General features: G+C 38.1%; 1 protein-coding gene across 1 annotated transcript; it reads left to right on the forward strand.

The window, feature by feature from the left end:
• Positions 1-1,404: 1,404 nt before the first annotated feature.
• Positions 1,405-5,800, forward strand: LOC128543281 (uncharacterized). Its single transcript, XM_053513657.1, has 3 exons — positions 1,405-1,410; positions 1,532-2,005; positions 4,814-5,800. The coding sequence occupies exons 2-3, from the start codon at positions 1,559-1,561 to the stop codon at positions 5,543-5,545; spliced, it is 1,179 nt and encodes a 392-aa protein (XP_053369632.1). The 5' UTR covers positions 1,405-1,410; positions 1,532-1,558; the 3' UTR covers positions 5,546-5,800.
• Positions 5,801-18,737: the final 12,937 nt, after the last annotated feature.

Below are 18,737 nucleotides of genomic sequence, written 5' to 3' on the forward strand. Positions count from 1 at the left end.
TAGTTTCTTCTTTGTTAGATCTTTTAGTGTGCTTCACTTTGTCAAAAATGTTCTAGTTCAGTTATTTCTTGATTCAACAGGTCTGGCAGTAATCCTGTAATCCAGTAAGCCTGTGTCCCACAAGTAAAATTTAACTCAGCTTTTTAAAAATCACACTTCATTCAAGTAACAGAATTAAAATTAAAATAATAACTTTTTCTGTTGGACAGCCTTTTTCCTTTAAAAAAATGACATCATTTGAAAGTTGCATTTTGTATTTCTCCTCGATTATCTTTGTGTAATGTGAAAATTCTTTGATGATCTCAATCATTTAAGTGAAAAAAATACAAATTCAGGTAGGGGGCAAATACTTTTTTATGCCACCATATGTCCTTACACTTTTCAAACTCCTTTTCCAAATTTCTTTAAAATTTTTATATTCTGCTTGCGACAAAGACCATTATAAAATGTGCTATACAGTATGAATAAAAACGAGGTCTAAGGAGAAGCCCTGCTGTCATTTTAATTTTTTGCTCTTTAAGGTCATGTTGTAATATAATCTACAGCAAGATTACTCCTACTGGGAAAGATTAGTCATATTCTAACAGAGACAGTTACTAGAAGCCTGTTTTACACTCACAGGTTTTAATGTGAATCTGGCATTAAGTGCACCAATTATTATCTTAAACCATGGCAAAGGCAAATTTTCCTGTGTACACTGTCTTATCATTGCTGTGCCAAAGGTGTCATTTAAAAAAGCGTCAGTTAACACATTATTTTTTCACTTATCTTAAGTTTATTCGACCAGTATAGACAAGTTTAGTGTTATTTAGATTGTGCTTTCTTCAGGTTTTAAAAACCTGAATCTTCCTAAATACATTCTTAAATCTTCACATGGTTGCCTCAGTCTTTGTCAAGTTGCCAGATAATGTTCTTTTTAGCAGGTGTGAGTAGACTTTACCATGCAATTACTGACCATTAAACTCCATCATTCATTAACTATGTCAGTTTCATGCAGAACAGAATTTCAACAATAACATTTCCAAAACCCGCCCGACTTGCCTGACATAAATGGACTATTTGTGTAAATTTGATTTTTCCCTAAATCCTTCCATTAACAGGGTGGAGTCTAGGCAAAACAGAGACGGAAAAGCTCAGACAGGCAAATACTAACACAATGCTTTGGTTCTTTGTGGAGGTGTTCACCAACAATCTGCAAACTATGTACAGTTTACATGTTAAGTCACATAATCTTCCTTGCAACTAATTCACATAGTCTCCCAGGCACCAGCGTTGTTTAAAATGTAAATGTTATTTGAAGGGCAGCTAAAGAATGAAAACGTTATCAAGTCCTTGTTTGTACTAGTGAGGAACTATAAATTCAAGAGCCAAAGTGAAGGTTATTTCACACCTCACTTCATCTGTATATTGGTGAGTCTCCCTTTTTTAATAAATATGTATTTTTTTTATTAATTCTAAAAACATATAAATAACAAGGAAAAATGATTTGATCAATGAAAATATCATAATTAATTTTTTCTCCTCAAATCAGTTTATCCATATTCTTCTCATCAAAACCATGGCACTGTTTGGGAAAGTTTTGGAACCTGTTGGGTTCATGCAGACCATGCGCGTGCTTGTCGAGGGAATCTGCTCCTATCTGAGTGGCAGTGCTACCACTGATGATTTGGATCTGGTGAAGAAGAATTTAGACTACATTGATCATGAATTCAGCTCCTTTGGACCAGGTCTGCTGACCGATGAGGAAGTCCATTGTCTTGAATATGACTTGGCTGTAGTATACAATCAGCTAGGAGCATCCGTGAGAGCCCAGGCAGAGTTCACAAAACGTGAAAAAGAAATATTTCTAAGTTTTGTTCAGGAGTACAGACTGGAGCGGCAGCTGACAGCGCTGTACAGTCGAATGATGGGCATCTCTGTGCTGACCGATCAGCCCACTCTGTTGGAGAAGCTTGTGCTTAATCGCAAGCCCAGGCGCTGGGAGATTAAAGAATTTTGTGTCAAGGTCAGTATATGTGAAGTCTTTATGTGCAGGTGTAAATCAGTTATTAATTTGATTGTCTAGCTTCAGTAATTACTTTTATTCTAGTGAGTGTATTAAGAACACAGGGAAGAAACGAAGAATACACCCTAGATGGGACGCCAGCTTTTCAAAAGGCACCACAACCACACTCACACACACGCACACAATGGTTAAGGCTACCGATTGGAAGGTCCCAGGTTCAGTCCCCAGCCCCACCAGGTTGCTGCTGTTGGGCCCTTGAGCAAGGACCCTAACCCTCCACTGCTCAAATGTATAATGAGATAAAAATTTGCGTGGCTTTTGATAAGGGTGTCTGTCAAATCCCATATATGTAACGAATACACTCATTCACACCTAGGCGCATTTAAACTCAACCAGTCTACCTACTAAGAGGCTTTTGGGGGTTGGGAGTTGACTGGAAAAACTTTAAGGAAACCCAAGCTAAGTAATGTTGCAATGCTAATTACTGCAACACGACACTTTATGGATTTTCTCTCAACGATCTGGTTTTTACGGTGGCCCTGAAGTGCAAAACAAATTAACAAAACTGAAAACAAAATAACAAAACCCAAAACAAAATAACAAATTCAAAACCAAATTAACAAAACGGAAAACAAAATAACTAATATCTGACTGGCCGAGAAGTGCAATACAAATTAACAAAACAGAAAACAAATGAACAAATTCAAAACCAAATTAATAAATCCGAAAACAAAATAACAAAACCAAAAACAAAACAACAACCAAAAAAAAATAAAAAATTGGTGGGGGAAGGGGTTGTTATTTGGTTTTGAATTTGTTAATTTTTTTTCTGTTTGATTAATTTTTATTGCACTTCTCGGCCAGTCAGATATTAGTTATTTTGTTTTCCGTTTTGTTAATTTGGTTTTGAATTTGTTATTTAGTTTTCAGTTTTCTTAATTTGTTTTGCACTTCACGGCCACCGTAGGTTTTTCACACAGACTAAAATGTAATGTTTTGGCTGTTTGGCATTAAATTGTCCATACTGTATGATTGAGTGTGTGAGTGTGTGTTCTTGTGCCCTATGATGTGTTGGCACCACATCCAGAGTGTATCACACCTTGTGCCTTGTGCTTTAAGGGTACTGGAATGTGCCCCAGGCTTGCTGACATCCTGTGCAGGATAAATGGATGGTTGGATGGATGGATAATTCAATTCTTGTTACGGGGCGGTCGTGGCTCAAATAGTTGGAGCTCTGGGATACTAATCAGTAGGTTGGCAGTTTAACTTCCAGCACCACTAAGGTGCCACCCTTAAGCCCTTTACCCTGTCCACTCCAGGAATCCTGTAGCCTGGCTGACTCCAACTTCCCAACTGGGATTTGTGAAAAAGATCATTATTCTGTGCTGTAAAGTACATGTGACAAATAAGTAAACCCTAATTTAGGCACAATGAATTTAAAAAGAACTTGTGATAAATAACAAAACAATGATTCTTTGATGTCATGATTGTACTGGTGATTACGTACATTTCATAGGCAATATCTTTGCAAACAAGATAACCTTGATAGTAATTTACATAGTTTTAAATTACAAAGTAAATAGCAGTCATGAAAGACAAAGAACAAAGCAAAGACATCTGATAACACCAGCTGATTATTTACTCAGGAGCTGCTTTGATTTATATACCTGAAATTCCCACACGAAAGTAGTGATACAGAGATACAGTGAACAACATGAAACAGTGAGATCCTCTGGCGTTTTGTTTGGCAGCACCGTGGCAGACTGGAGCAACAAATGGGTTTTAAATTTTGGATGAAAAATGTTTGTTAATAAAAACATTACACCCCACTTTACATGGAATAACACGGCTGTATCTCTCTCTCTTCTTCTTCTTCTTTTTTTAATAAAAGTTTAGAGGTTAGAGACATTTTTGACCAGGCAGACTGTTTTGTTTTTCATTAAGTCTGTGCGTCTGAATAAAAAAATGGAATAAAAATGATCGTAGTAGCTGTAGAATTCATGACGTCTCCAAAGAGCCACAAAGTATTGATGATCCACCAATTAATTTTACATTGGTGGATCATCAATACAAATAAATTATTATTTGTTGTTTTGTGAGAATGAATTTCATTTAGGGACAAAGATTTCTTTTTTTTACTCGATTAAGTGGCAGGTTTGATTTTTGTATAATGTTAATTTTATACATTTATTTTGCCTTTAAGAATTAAGAATACACAATCACTGAATTGTGTAACAGTACATTGTACCTGCGCTGACAGTAATGTACTCAAAAATGTCCAGTAAAAAAAAAATTATATTATATTATTTGATTATGAAATAAAACTTGAGGGATATAATTGAGGATTTAAACACATTGCCTTTTAAAGTGTAACTGAAAACCTCAACCACTGAGACACCACAGCTGGCACAATTCGTTTGCATTGACTTAAAGTGATTATTTAGTGGAGGTAATTCAGTGATAGAAATGGTTGAAACAATCTACAGTACTAATGATGGGTGTGGTGGATTAGTGGATAAGGCTTTACAGATGCAAATGAAAGAATGGATTTGAATCCCAGCACCACTAAACTGCCATGCTGGGTCCTACAGCAAGACCCTTCGCCTCAGTTGTATCCTGCACTGAGGAAGGATTTTTCCTTTTTTTTTTAAAAAAAAAAAAAAAGAAAGAAAGAAAAATGTAGGTATTACTGTTGCATTTATCTGGTAATAAAAGCTTTACCAGTAATGCACTCTAAATTTGGCAACATTTATATCTGCATTTGGTCTTTGTATAAACCCACAGTTTGCTTATTTTTTTGCATTGCAGGTGAATTTTGTGCTTGGGACAGGCCTGTTATGCCTTTTTGTACAAGCTTCATTAACAGGAAGAGATCAGGCTCTGCTTATGAAGACCTGGTCAGACAGGATGGCGGGCTTGTACAGGAAAATGAAGTCCACGGGAGGGCTGTGTTCTGGCTATTTTAGAGAACAGGCTGAAGATGATGTAAAAAAGCAGATCCTGGAGGTTCGGTGGAGCACGAACAGCCCAGAGCAGCAAGCGGCAGAAATTCTAAAATGTTTAGAGAAAAACTATGATTGGCTGCACTGGGCTGTAATGGTACACCCCCCTGTGGCATGTTGGAAAGAGGCTGCTGTTGATGACAAGGAGGAAACTGAGGAGAAAAGCAGCTGTCCCAGCCTGGGGCACTTCATCTCAGTTTTTTCAGAGGCTTCCAATTCCAATGTAGTGGCCTGTCACCGGGACACCCCGTCCTCCCTAGATAAAGCCCGCATCCATCAGCTGATAGTGGATCTGGAATGGAAGATTCCAAACCCGCCACCTGAAGTCTATGCGGCTATAGAGGAAGATCCGGGTAAAGCTAGACTGTATCTAGCCAATCGAATGTTAAAGAAGCTGCAAGAAGGACTTGGCACAAATGTTGCCATCTATGTGGTACCCGGGAAAATGGAGATGAAGTGCACCTTTCCTCAGGCTTCATATTACCAATATGAATATAAGCACAGGCTAGCATCTGGAACAGTTTGTATATTTGGGTAGCACACCAGATGTGATTTATGTTTAACCTAAACAGGAATTTATTAATATGTACAACAAATCAAACAATCAGTTCTCTGACAAAAAGTCGTTATCTGAGTATGATTAGCTGTTAGAAGTCTGATTAGCTGTTGGCATCTAAACATTGTATTAATTTTTTTTTATGTTGATACAGTTTATATACATTCAAAGTGTATACATGTATGTGTGTGTGTGCATTTTACACTTTTAAAAATCAATAAACGTGATCTTTGCCGAGCACACCTAAAAATTGCTGTTCTTTACCACAAAGCAAGGACTACAAAACTTTCATTTCCTTTAGACAAAAATAGAGCAAATTGTACAGAAACTTTCCGGTGCACTAAATAATTTTTTTAAGTTTAGAATTTTAAATTCAAATCAAATAATTCAAAATTTAAAATAAACCAGATGAATCCAAATGTCTTCTTGGCATCTCAGTTATTAGACACTCAGCTTCATGTGCTGGTCCGTGATGTGCTGCGGGGAACCTCTAGTCCAAACCCTTGACATCTTTATGCACATCAAATAAAATTTATGGCCACCTTATTTGATCTCTTCATGTTCTTCAAAACTTCTGGAAAGTCTTCAAGCACTTTGTAAAAACTGTCCACAGACAGAGAAAAAACTTGGCATATAGTCAGAGCTCGAACTGTAGCCACATGTTTTCCTCTGGTCATGAGACATGTCTCTAAAGAGGGCAAGAACATCACTTAGGATGAACAAGTTTTAAGCATCAAGAAGCAATTGTCTGTCCATATACTTATTTAGATAATTATTAAGATTAAATTTGTATAAGTTTGGGTCAAAAACATGATTGATGTTAATAATCAAAATCTAGAAACAATGTATAAGACAACACTACTTCATAGCTTTTCTGCTGAATTATTGAAAACAATACATATATATATTTATACACACCAACACACTCTCACAGACTCACCTAAAAAAAACTAGCAACTCACTGAATATTTTCTGTTTTTTTAGACCGTTCTCTGTAAACCCTAGAGATTATTAAAAAAAATCCCAGAAGATCAGCAGTTTCATACTTGGGCTCGTCTGCCACCAACAATCGTGTCATATTCAAAGTCCCTTAATTTACCTTTCTTCCCCATTCTGATGCTCAGTTTGAACTTCAGCCAATCATCTGCACCATGTCTACATTCCTAAATGCATTGAGTTACCACCATGTGATTGACTAATTAGATAACTGCTTTAAAGCGCATGTGTACCTAATGAAGTGGCCAGTGGGTCTGTGTCAGTGTGCAAGTAACTTAGGCTAAAGAGGAGAGTCCCACAAGAGATAACTTAAGACCTGAAGGATCTAGAGAGATTCTCTCTTTAGGATATTCTATATTCTGTATTACTGGTCTAGGTTTCCAGATCAGTACGGGTTAAAGACAAAGGCACATTGATATTATGCTATGCTGAAGTTAGTTGTACAGTACTTGAATTAGTGCTGGCTATAACCTTATTGAAACATCAATAACAAGCGTGCCAATAATTATGCATCTGACTGTAGCTAAAAATTGTAACATGCAAAAATTATAATACGCATAGTAGTTATAATTATAATATGCATAGTAGTTATTAAGCAGTTGCATTTCATACTGACCTCCAAAGTATCCTCCATCACACAGCTCTGTCTGAGAAGTCTCCGTCTCTACGACGACCTGCCCATGCTCGATGAAGAACATGCGATCGCCAGGGTTGTTCGGATCCGCAATGACGTCACCCTCTTGAAAAACCTCATATTGCAGATGGAAAAGGATGGTGTTGATGAAGTTCGTTTCACAGTTGCGAAAGATGGGGACTCTTCTCACAAGGCCCGAGCACATGATCATCAAAATCTCCTTCATTAAATAAACAAAAACAGTTCAAAAAGCTGAAAAATATGGATTCAATGACAGTTGCAACCTGGTTAATAAGAAGGTAAATGACTTAATGCTACCTCTTTAATGGATGAAGACACCCAGTTCAGGACATCCTTTTCATCGTACCACTTTCCTCCATAGCGAGCTTGAAAGTAATTGCTGATGCGAATACGCAGCTCTTTGGGAAGCTTCATGAAGGTCATATAGTCTTCCAGATGATTCAACTAAAACAGCAATGAATACATGATAATGTCATTTCCTTAAAAACGTCTCATTAATTATTTAAAGTCATTAATCTCTCGGAATAAAAATGGGAGTTTGATCTTGTACCCTGATCTTGTAGGCTTTTGCTGTGAGGTCTGCGTCAGTCATCAGAGCGACCGTGTTGGCAACCAGAACCGTGTACATTAGAGCTCCTGACATAATGCTGGTCATGACAATCCACAGCTCTACCTCATCTTAAGTGACAAGAATAAAATAAAAACACAGAATATACTCATTCAATGATCAAAAACAATCTAATACATTGATTAATTGTCTGGTTGCAAGTAAACGATTTACTTGTCGGTGCGTCCGAGGAACCGTATGATATTGCTGTCATATGTGAGAGCGCTCGGAAAATACCAAAGGAATATTTCTCTCCCACAGAAGCGTTCTGAAAAATATCAATTTTGGTTATTAATACAAGCAAAACAATAGCAAATTGAACTGCATTATTTTCTGAACTGAAATAGTAAAAACTAAGTAAAAAATAGGAAGTATCTTGAAGCAAGTAACGACACCAAGCATCCCAACGATTGTATCAAATAAATAACTTCAATATGGTGTCGGTCCCCTTTTTGCAGCTAAAACAGCTTTCACTTTTCTTGAAAGGCTTTCCACAAGATTTTGTATTGTTTCTGTGGGAATTCAAGCTCATTCATTTTCTAGAGCGTTTATAAGGTCAGGCACTGATGTTGGACGAGAAGGCCTGGCTCGCAATCTCCGTTCCAAGACGTCTTGGTATGCTGAAGCATTAAGATTGGCCTTCACTAGGGATAAGACGCCTGATTGAAACAGCTGAATTCAATAAATGACAGGTTTCGCCAAATACTTTTGCCCATATAGTGTACTAAACACTGAACACTGAGCTTAGAGCAGCTCATGCTGCACACAAGAGAGCTTTGATCACAGGCCCTTTCTCTATTAAACCATTTCTCTAAAAATGAATAAAACATTTGTGCTTTTTATAGTTTTCCTCAACTTTAATTGCCATGCACTGCTATTTTAACCCTGTCAACACCTGAAAGGTAGTCAACTGCTTGGAAATCTGGAGTTAAACGCAGACCATATTAATTTAACAAGAACACCAACCACAATATGATGCATAAAATTATACAGATAGAATACAGGTTAAAAAAAGTTTTATTAATTGTTTAAATCTAACACAGAATTGCTGAAAAATGTGACTTTGACTGGGATATGGTTGCTGGTGCCAAAAAAAATTGGGAAATGCCTGGTCAGTAAGTGAAATCAGAGCAGAACGACGAGACTGGTTTAAGCAGGCAGAACAGTTTCTGTAACTCGGAAAAAAAAAATTCTCAGAATGCACAACATTGAACCTTAAGGTGGAGCGTATTAGACTTCCCTTTAGTCCACCAAGAACAGGAAATTGAGGCTACAGTGGCTGCAGAACTAGACAGCTAAAGATAAATATTTATTATAATTTGATTTTATTCTGTTACTTTGTTTATTTATTTTTCTCTCATCATCTATACCACTTTATTCTGTATACAGGGTCGCGGGAGGTCTTAAGGCCTAACCCCGGAAGAGTTCGGACACGAGGCAGGGTACACAATCCAGGGTGACGATCCATTGCAGGGCACACACACACACACACACACACACACAGGCTCACACACTCATTTATACACTATGTGCAATTTTGGAAATGTTAATTAGCCTAATCTGCATGTCTTTGGACTGTGGAAGGAAACCAGAATACCTGGAGGAAACCTACCAAGCATGGGGAGAACATGCAAACTCCATGCACACAGATCCCAAAGCGGGAATCGAACCCGGATCCTTGAGGTGCAAGGCGACAGGGCTAACCAATAAGCCACCGTGCTGCCATTTATTTATTTATTTATTTATTATTTTATTTTTTATTTAATTTTCCTTTTTATTTTTTATTTCATTTTTTTTGCTTTACTTCCATGGGTGTTGGATGCGGCTACAGCATTTAAATTTCTCACTTGGGATGAATAAATAAATCGTTTAGTAGTGTTGTTTTCTCTCTTATCTTGAATGACTCTATAACTGAATATCAAATTACCATGAGATTCTCTCGTCGGACCCAGCAGTCAGATGGAAACTCTTCCAGCATTGGAACGAAATACTGCACACAACCGTTCCAGTGGCACAGCAAAAAAATCATCATGAACAGAGAAAGGATTCGGAACAAAACTCGAACCACCTCCAGGTTGGCATTCGAGACCTAGCGAGCAGAAAAGTCCAATATTAGGTGTAAACAATTAGATATGCAATAATGATGTTGGCATGGAATATGAATATGCAGCTTTAAAATGAAGACAGCTTTCCATGGAGAAAAGTGGAAAAGTAGAGGTTTAAATCGTGAAGTAGCTCACTTTCTCCACTTCATTAAAGAATCGGACCAGACGAGAGACACGCAGCAGACGCACCAGGCTAAGGATCCGCACAAACATCAGGATCCGCACCATTTTATTGGCTTTAGAAGAATCGCCATGATACTGCAGATCCTGGGGAACAGCAGTACCTGAATATCAGTACCTGAATATCAGTACATAAGGATTTCTATGGATCATTCAGTGTGAGGATGCGTTTAAACTAATAAAATCCTACCGCAATCAGAATGATGTAACCCACTGGAAATGCCGCGATCATATCTGGAATAAACCAACTCTTTAAATAGTTTTGTCGAATGGATTTCAGATCGAGAATGGCCCCCTGTGTGAGAGAAGGCAGGGTGAGGACAATTTTATCTTTAATTTTATTTTTTTATGCTGTTGAGTATGTACGTGCAAAGGAAAATGTCATATTCTAAAGTAGTGTGGCTTCCCCTTTTGTCAAGCCTGACTGAATAAAGGTTTTACTGACATGATTGCTAGTTAGGGATGCATAGTTTCAAGAGTGTAGGCCTTTGCTGTATATACTTTAATTGTCAGTGAAATATCTATCACAGAAAAGAACATTTTCAATAACGAGTTAAAAATCTCTAAATACCTGACCACCATAATTCAAGATCATACAAACACTATAAGTAAGCAAAAATGCACAATATTTCCAATACAACTACAAAAGACTACATTAAGATGTTGGCCTAAGTAACATTCTAGGCACTCATTTCTAACAGAATTAAAACCTCAAACAGTGATTATAAAATTGCTTTTATGTCTTAATTCTTTCAATGAGAGGTTTTCAAGTCAACCTGAGACTTTTGATTTTGCAGAATAACAGAACACTTCATTTAAAAAAGTGGACCAGATGAGAGAGTAAAAAACACCCTTTTTTCTTAATATAATCCCTAGTTTCACTAATGCATTATCCCACTTCACTAGTGCTTGGATACCACCAAGGTAGAAAGTTTTCTTAGTACTGCCTGTTTCACATCCTAAACACTAGCCTCCCAGGAACTCCTTTAATGACCCAAAAATATGGAAATGTCTTAGAGTGAGGTAAGGACTGTACAGGGGATGTGTAAAAAAAATTCCCAGCTCAGTTCCTGTGAAAGTGTGTTGGCGAATGATAGTGTGTACAGTTCCCACAGACAGATGCGTCAAGTTTCCAACAAATTATCCATCAATTTCGATCATCATTCATGGACATACCATGTACCGTGTACCAAGAGTCTCATCAAAAGTCCCGGATTGGCTTGAACAGCCATTGTGTAAAGAGATTAAAATCATATTTTAAAACGTCAACATGAATGCAAAAAAACATTTTATAATTTATTCTTGTAGTAGCAGCAAATCAGAGGGTTAAAAATTTACAGACATTATATATTAACACATTAAAAAAAAGTTAGGTCTACACTCAAAAAAAATATTCTGCTTTGTGTAGCTTTTGCATATTGATATTATGTCTATTCTACCAAAATAAATGACATTTTTCATGTACCTAATTATATATTACATAAACATAACAATTTTATTATCTTTTACCGTTATTCATTTTTGGTGAAATTTTAATACTGTAATTTGAATGGAAATTCGGCTCTTAATTTGAATATTGTGGATATCTGGGTAATGTGTTCGATTTAAGTAATGTTATACAGTATATTCCTACTCACTTAACACCCTGGTAATTTACTTGCTTCATTAAAACATCATTTAAACTGCATATAAAATTCATCAGTGTAACCATAGCTTTGTTGTGCTTCACGCTTATCACTTTCATTTTCTACTCACTAATTGTTAATGTGGATGTTAATGTGTGCTCCTAATTAAGCTGATCAATGCTGTGCCAAATGACCAAACATCTTAAAAAGGATGAAATTAGAAACATCTGTCCATGACTTCAATTACTTTGTGTTACAACGTTACATATACACGTTATGTATATTTGTGTAATATGTTAGTAATGACAATATTATAACATCATGACTAAAAACAGGTCAATATGCCATATTTGCACATGCCAAGTTTTTGCAGTTAACTCATATTGCAAGGGCTTAGTTACCTCGTTGTCCTCAGAAATGATCCCCATGCGAAAGTTGAGTCCCACGTCTATAAGGAACAGAGTGTCTGAGAAGACGTTAAATCCCTCCCAGCCTACTCCACCTTGACCGTCTAAAAAAGCAATCTCTATCGGGATCCCAATGAGGTTGAGAAACGTTATGGCAACCATGCACATTATGTAGTAACTCCTGAACAAGAACAACAACAAAAATGTGCAGCCATATTTAGTTCATACAATTACAAAAACAAAGATGTAAATAAACCATTATTACAGTTAAGAATGAGGATACTTGTAGTTGACTTTACTGCTTCTCAAAATGTATGTAAGAAGGGTCATTCAGGTCATTTAGAACAGTTTTCTTGTATCATCTTGGACATTTTAAACCTTCTGAGCTATGAACTGGAGAATCTCTTCAAGGTTATACTACAAGCCTAGTAGACTAAACTTACCATGACTAAATGTAAAAATTCTATAATTTTTTTTAAGTGTTGTGCCTCAGTATGTGAATGCAAAATAACAACAACATTAAAACACTATTTTGACCAAGCAGACAGTACCTGAAAAGACTGAACGGATGAATGACAAAAACTCCATTCTCTCTTTGTCTGATGCACTCCTTCTCCACAGCCACTTCGCTGCCGTACACATACAGAGACTGCCTGTTTAACTGGGGCAGCAGCAGATTTCTGCACGCGTCCCAGCTGAAGCATCCGCGGGTCCCAGGTGCTTGCTTTTCCATCTCTGTTTCCTGACTAAGCACGCTGATCACGAAACCACTTTTGACATCACTGCTCGCCTCTGGCAATTTTTATTTCTGGACTTCTTTTATGCTGATCTTGCCTTTCTTCACGATTACTTGCTCACACAAACAGTTATTCTTCCAGCACTCTCATTTGTCCAAGTAGGGTAGCAAAGAGGATCGCAAACACAAGACTTTCCGTTCTCTCCTTCCCGTCATCACTGCCAGTCTCGACTCTCTCATCAACTATTCAGCATCTCCGCATCATGTGCACCTGAATGAGGAACACCTGAAATGCAGCCTGGCTTGCCAACACAATGGGGGGTTTTAAATATCATGGTTATATGTCATCTGCACCAAACAGATGGTTGTGACAGAATGAAACACCTGGCTGGACATGAAGATTTTGCTACACAAGTAATGCTTATAATGACCAGGAGCTTGTAATAGAGAATATTCATATAGAGAATACTTCCAAAGCTATAAAAGAGTATTTTGATCTTGTCTGTTTTTCATGTTTTATTTTTTTAAGGATATACTGTACTTACTGATGCAGGCCTAGCTTTTTTTTTAAGGCAGACTGTACAGTGTTAAATTACAGACCTGATGTTACCTCTCTGATTTCCCAGTAAATGGTCAGAGTTTCAAGACACAGGCTTACATTTCAGTGTGGTAATGTAACGTAACAACTATATGACCTTGAACCTAATTGAGTGTCCTTTAAGATGCCTTTTAAATCCACACAATCAGCCAAGTTAATGAAGTGAAATGCCTCAGATTGTAATTAGTGAGAAACATATGGCTTACAAGATGCGAGCCTCCTTCCCTGTCTTCCTCAGTTGCATCAGATGGCAGGCTAAATACAGAAAAGTGGTGGGCTAGTCTACGGGAATAGACTTTCTGGTGGCAGAGATGTTTGGAAATCAGGGGTAAGGACAAGGTCATTCAGCTCACGTATAAACGTAAACATGTGTGAAAGTGGTATTCCTTAAATCGAGACATTGAGAATGTACTGCCATAACAAGCTGGAGCTGTTACCACCCACAGGCCAAATACACACTTGAATACCCACACTCACTGCCTTGTTTTCTGGTCTAAGCGCTTTCCAGTGTGTCGTTCAACCTATCAACCATCAGTTTTTTTTACTAGTCAGAAGAATCTGGTGAAAAAGTAAACAAGTGAGGCAGCACATGTCCAAGCCATCTGGTGACAGAAGCAACATCAAGCAGTCTTACATCATCAACCATGACCTTAATTATGTCCAGGGCAGATGGTCTGGCACTTCACACTGGACCTGAGACTCAAACTTACTTTTTGCAGCAAAGTTAAGTCCTACGCGTATTGGCCACTTTAGAGTTTACACACAACCCAGATTGCTTTACAGAGGACACCATATTTCTTACAATTTTAGCATTCAATCAATTATACCACCATAACTCATAACGAAGCTGAGCCTGATGGGTTTGAACACTTCCCTCTGCAAACGGATCCTAGACTTTTTTACTGAGAGACCCGGCAAACACACCTGCCACACCACCACACTGAACACCGGTGCTCCCCAGGGCTGTGTGCTTAGTCCACTGCTGTTTTCCCTGCTGACTCATGAGTTGAAATCACATCATCAAGTTTTCTGATGACGCTACAGTTGTGGCCCTCATCAGCAACAATGATGAGTCAGCTTACAGGGAAGAACTAAAAAAGGTTGCAAAATGATGCAGATGCAACAATCTCTCTCACAATGCTTATAAGACTAAAGAGATGTTAAGGGGACCTGATGAGATCTCCCACCACTTAACAGAACAACTGTGGAGAGATTCAAGATTCTTAATGTGCACATGACTGAAAACCTGTCTTGGACCACCTGTTAGCACAGAAGAGCCTCCACTTCCTATGTATTCAACAACAATACCTCTACCCCTTACATCCTTACAATCTTCTTTAAATGAACAATAGAGAGCATCTAGATCAGCTGTTTCACTTTGTTGTATGGGAATGGCATAGTATTCAACCATAAGATTCTCAATTGTTTTGTAAGAACAGCTTAAAACACCATCAGTGTCTCTATACCCATCATCAACACCTCATAAATCAATCATTGCATCCAAGGGGCCAACATCATTGTCATAATTCCCTAACCCTTCTCATGGATTCTTCACCCTTCTGCCACCTGACAGAAGGTACAAAAGTACAACCAGACTCTGCAACCAACTCTAAATACCACTGAATACCTGAATACCTGCACTTTGCAATCTGCATTTGACACTTTATGAAACATAAAGTACTGCTTCCCTACGAATGGTTTACAATTTTCAGTCAATGTTCATCACACATTGTTGTTAATTTGCAATTAATGTAGTCTTGCAAACTGTTTTGAACAATAATCCTGGAAAAACAAATTTTTCATCCCAATGGATTCAAGCTATACAGAGCAATGGCAACAAAAAAATTTACCTTGATTTGACTTGACTTTTTCATTCTCTTCGAACCACTCCAGGAGATAGAGGGAGCACCAATCCACAGTGTTCATACAGTACCCAACCCCAGACATCCTGTGCCCCAGAAAAGAACAATCTAGACGATGCACATAGTAGGGTGAACCCTGTTGGAGGTTGCTTCAGAAACAGGAACTGACTTTTTAGATGTTTAGGTGAGAGCTGTCTCATCACGTCCAGAGGTCAACTACACTACTGTGTAAGGTTTTTGTGGTTCCACTCACTTCCTGATTGGTCTTTATATAAAGCACATGGCCACGACCACTTGATGTGTTGCTTTACTGATTGCACCCATTTGTGTAAGTTCTGTAAGGTCTTGATAATCTGCCTAGCTGTTCTGTGTATGACCTTGCATCATTCCTGGTTACTTGCTTGCTTCTACACTTTAGATTTGTCTGTCTGCTTGTACCTACTTTTGTGCCTTTGCATCTCAGTCTGCTTTGGTACAAAATCGATCTATGTGGGAAACAGATTTTAGGAAATACTGTATGGTAAAGTTTAATTTCGAAACAGAATTTGCTTTTCTCTGGCTAATATAACATTTGTCGTAAATGTAGCAGCAATAGGAATTAACACTTTATAATGCATCTAAAAGCTTTAAGAAGGGTAGCTTTATAAGGGTAACTAATGTTCCCAAATTGCCCAAAGTGTGTGAATGAACGTGTCAGTGTGTGTGTCTGTGTGTTCCCTGTGAAGGATTGGCACCCTGTCCAGGGTGTACCCTGTCTCGAGCCTTAAGTTTCCTGGGACAGGCTCCAGGTGCCCTGTGACCCTATATACAGGATAAAATGGTATAGACCAGTGAATGATTGAGTGAAAATCATGTTGACTTTCAATTGACCTTCAGAACACTTTGGTTGTTTTTGTTTTTTTCTGCATTATCCCTTTAAATAACCAGAATCCCAACATTTTTGCTGTGGAAAATTACACATTCCTTTTTTTTATATACACACAAGAAGACTTTAAAGTTTTTTCTAGGTTGAAAATGATATTAGGATTGCTCATCCCTATTCCCATCACACCTACGTAGTCTAGCTCATGAGCTAATTATCCAGCTCTCCATAATTTGGATCAGGTTTGTCGGGATGAAATTATGAAATCATGCAGAGCACTGCTTTAATATAACTGTATTTGAGAAACCCTACATTCGAGTACTGAGATTGTGTAACACAGCTCCACTTAGAGTTTTAAACACCTGGCATAACATGTGTGACGATTTTCTCCATTTAATCGTTGTTAGACACACAATATTCGTTGTTCCTAATCTGAAACATGGAAAGAGCATAAAGGCAAATGAATCAGCTTTTAAATAGCTCTTGCAGTCTTTGCAGGGAATGGGTAAAGTGGGCTAATTGATCAGTTAATGATGATATTCAGAGGGCTCTGTTTTTATAGCAGGTGTGCTGTGAGCTGTGAAAACAGTAAAATGTGCAAGGCAGTGGTCCTCCAGGAGCCGAGCTAAGAACCACTGTTACGCACAACATTTGCAACACTTGCAACCCGATCTCAGGACCCAATCCCAGACTCTGCAGCTGTGAAGTGGTGATGCCAAAAAAGCTAAAACAGTAACCTGTCCTCCTTTACAAAAGCTTCAAAATTAAACTCTAGATCTACAAGCATTCTTGTGCTTATTGGGTATAATATAATGAATGTTATGATTGCATCACTGTGTCTCATAGATGCCAGCCACAGCCATGTATATGGATACTAAAAATAGATCTTTCATAATGAGTACAGTCAGGAAAATAAACAGCATGCACACTGCTGTCTAAAAATAGCCTGGGTATTATAGTTGGTGAGAAGGGACAAAGTTATATATACAAAAGGAATTTTTAAAATATAAAATAAATAGATAGGTTTAGCAGGAAGCAGAGAATGATCTCGACCAGGACGTCTCAACTAGGTGTTCTGCTAGTTGAGGTGTTCTCAGAATAATGCTGTTTAAGCAACTCAAAATAATTAAATTAAATATGTTTATTGTTGTGGACACAGAGACTCCCTCTGAGATTTAAAAGAACTATAATGCCGTGTTAAGGGGATAATTTGGATTCTTTCATGTCTGTCTTAAATTAAAGTTGAGGTGCATATAAGTGCATTCCAATAGGTCTTGATTGTTATAAAACCTGGCAGCAGAATTTGCTATTGATGGTCTGGAACCTAGGGACATATTCTGGATGGAGAATTCTGTGAATGTCAAAAGAACGAGGTCATAAAATAAACAAGCATGGTCGAGCTATGGACCTGTTCTCTGACAATCGTCATGCACGAGTTGCCGAATGATTTTGGCATTTTCGGGGGTTGAGCTTGTTGAAGGTCTTCCTCATCTCTCGTCATCTTCCAGTGATGTTCTTCAAATCGCATGGAAAAATATGAGACATGGAAACACTTGTGGTCAGAATAGCAGTTGCACAGCTTCCGATCGCGATGTTCACTGGATGATGTCTTTTGGCACACTGTGACTTGTGCTGCTATCTGTTCATCAATTCATCAATTCATTATAATGGGGTTGAGGTTAGTGCTCTGTACAGGACACTTAAGTTCCCCCACTCTACAACCCATGTCTTGATGGAATTTTTTGTATAGTTTCACTAAATGCTTAGTTTTAATGAAGGAGAAGTGTAATGCTGCATTACATAGACATTCTAGACAACAGTTTGCTTCCAACTTTATGCTGAAGAACCACAAGCACAGTCATTTGGGCGTAACAGTCCTCGTCAATGTATCTTTGGCCATGTTGTGTATTCCCGACAAGGTGCTTGTGGTTCTTTGTGGTTAGCACTGTCGCCTTGCACCTCCAGGGTTGAACGTTCGATTCACATTTTGGGTCTGTGTGCATTGGAGTTTGCGTGTCCCAAACATACTGCATCAGCTTCGAAGCACACCCCAAAGACATGCAGATTAGGCTAACCGGCATTCCCAAATTGAGCATAATGTATGCATGAGCGTGTGAGTGTCATATGTGATGGATTGGCACCCTGTCCAGGGTGTAGCCCGTCTCATGCCCTAAGTCTCTTGGGAAGAGTTACAGCCAGGCCCCCTAACGACCGTGTATACAGGATAAAGCGGTACAGTACAGACAGTGAGTGAGTGAATATATTCCTGAGGTTTGCTGTTCACAACAAGGATAAAATGAGACTTTTTAATGACATTTGAAGTGATAAGTATATTAGTGTTTTTATGATTATTATTATTTCATTTTAACTACAACGTACTTCCGGTTTGTGTAGCAAGATCCTTTCTCAGACACTCTGAGGCGCTTACAGCTCTGTCACCTGTAGATGGCAGTCGCGTACATTAGAACATATTTCGTCAAGACGTAAAAAAAGACGAAGAAGAAATATAGCGCGCTATAATGAACACAGGACGGGGCGGGT

This window comes from Clarias gariepinus, chromosome 15, assembly GCF_024256425.1.
Source record: "Clarias gariepinus isolate MV-2021 ecotype Netherlands chromosome 15, CGAR_prim_01v2, whole genome shotgun sequence".
NCBI classification, from domain to species: domain Eukaryota; kingdom Metazoa; phylum Chordata; class Actinopteri; order Siluriformes; family Clariidae; genus Clarias; species Clarias gariepinus.

What these genes read in the sequence shown, in the direction of transcription:
- LOC128543281 (XM_053513657.1), top strand. Translation starts at nt 1,559, where the DNA reads ATGGCACTGTTTGGGAAAGTTTTGGAACCTGTTGGGTTCATGCAGACC. An exon ending in TTAAAGAATTTTGTGTCAAG is followed by an intron (nt 2,006 to 4,813) that starts GTCAGTATATGT and finishes TTTGCATTGCAG; the next exon opens with GTGAATTTTGTGCTTGGGAC.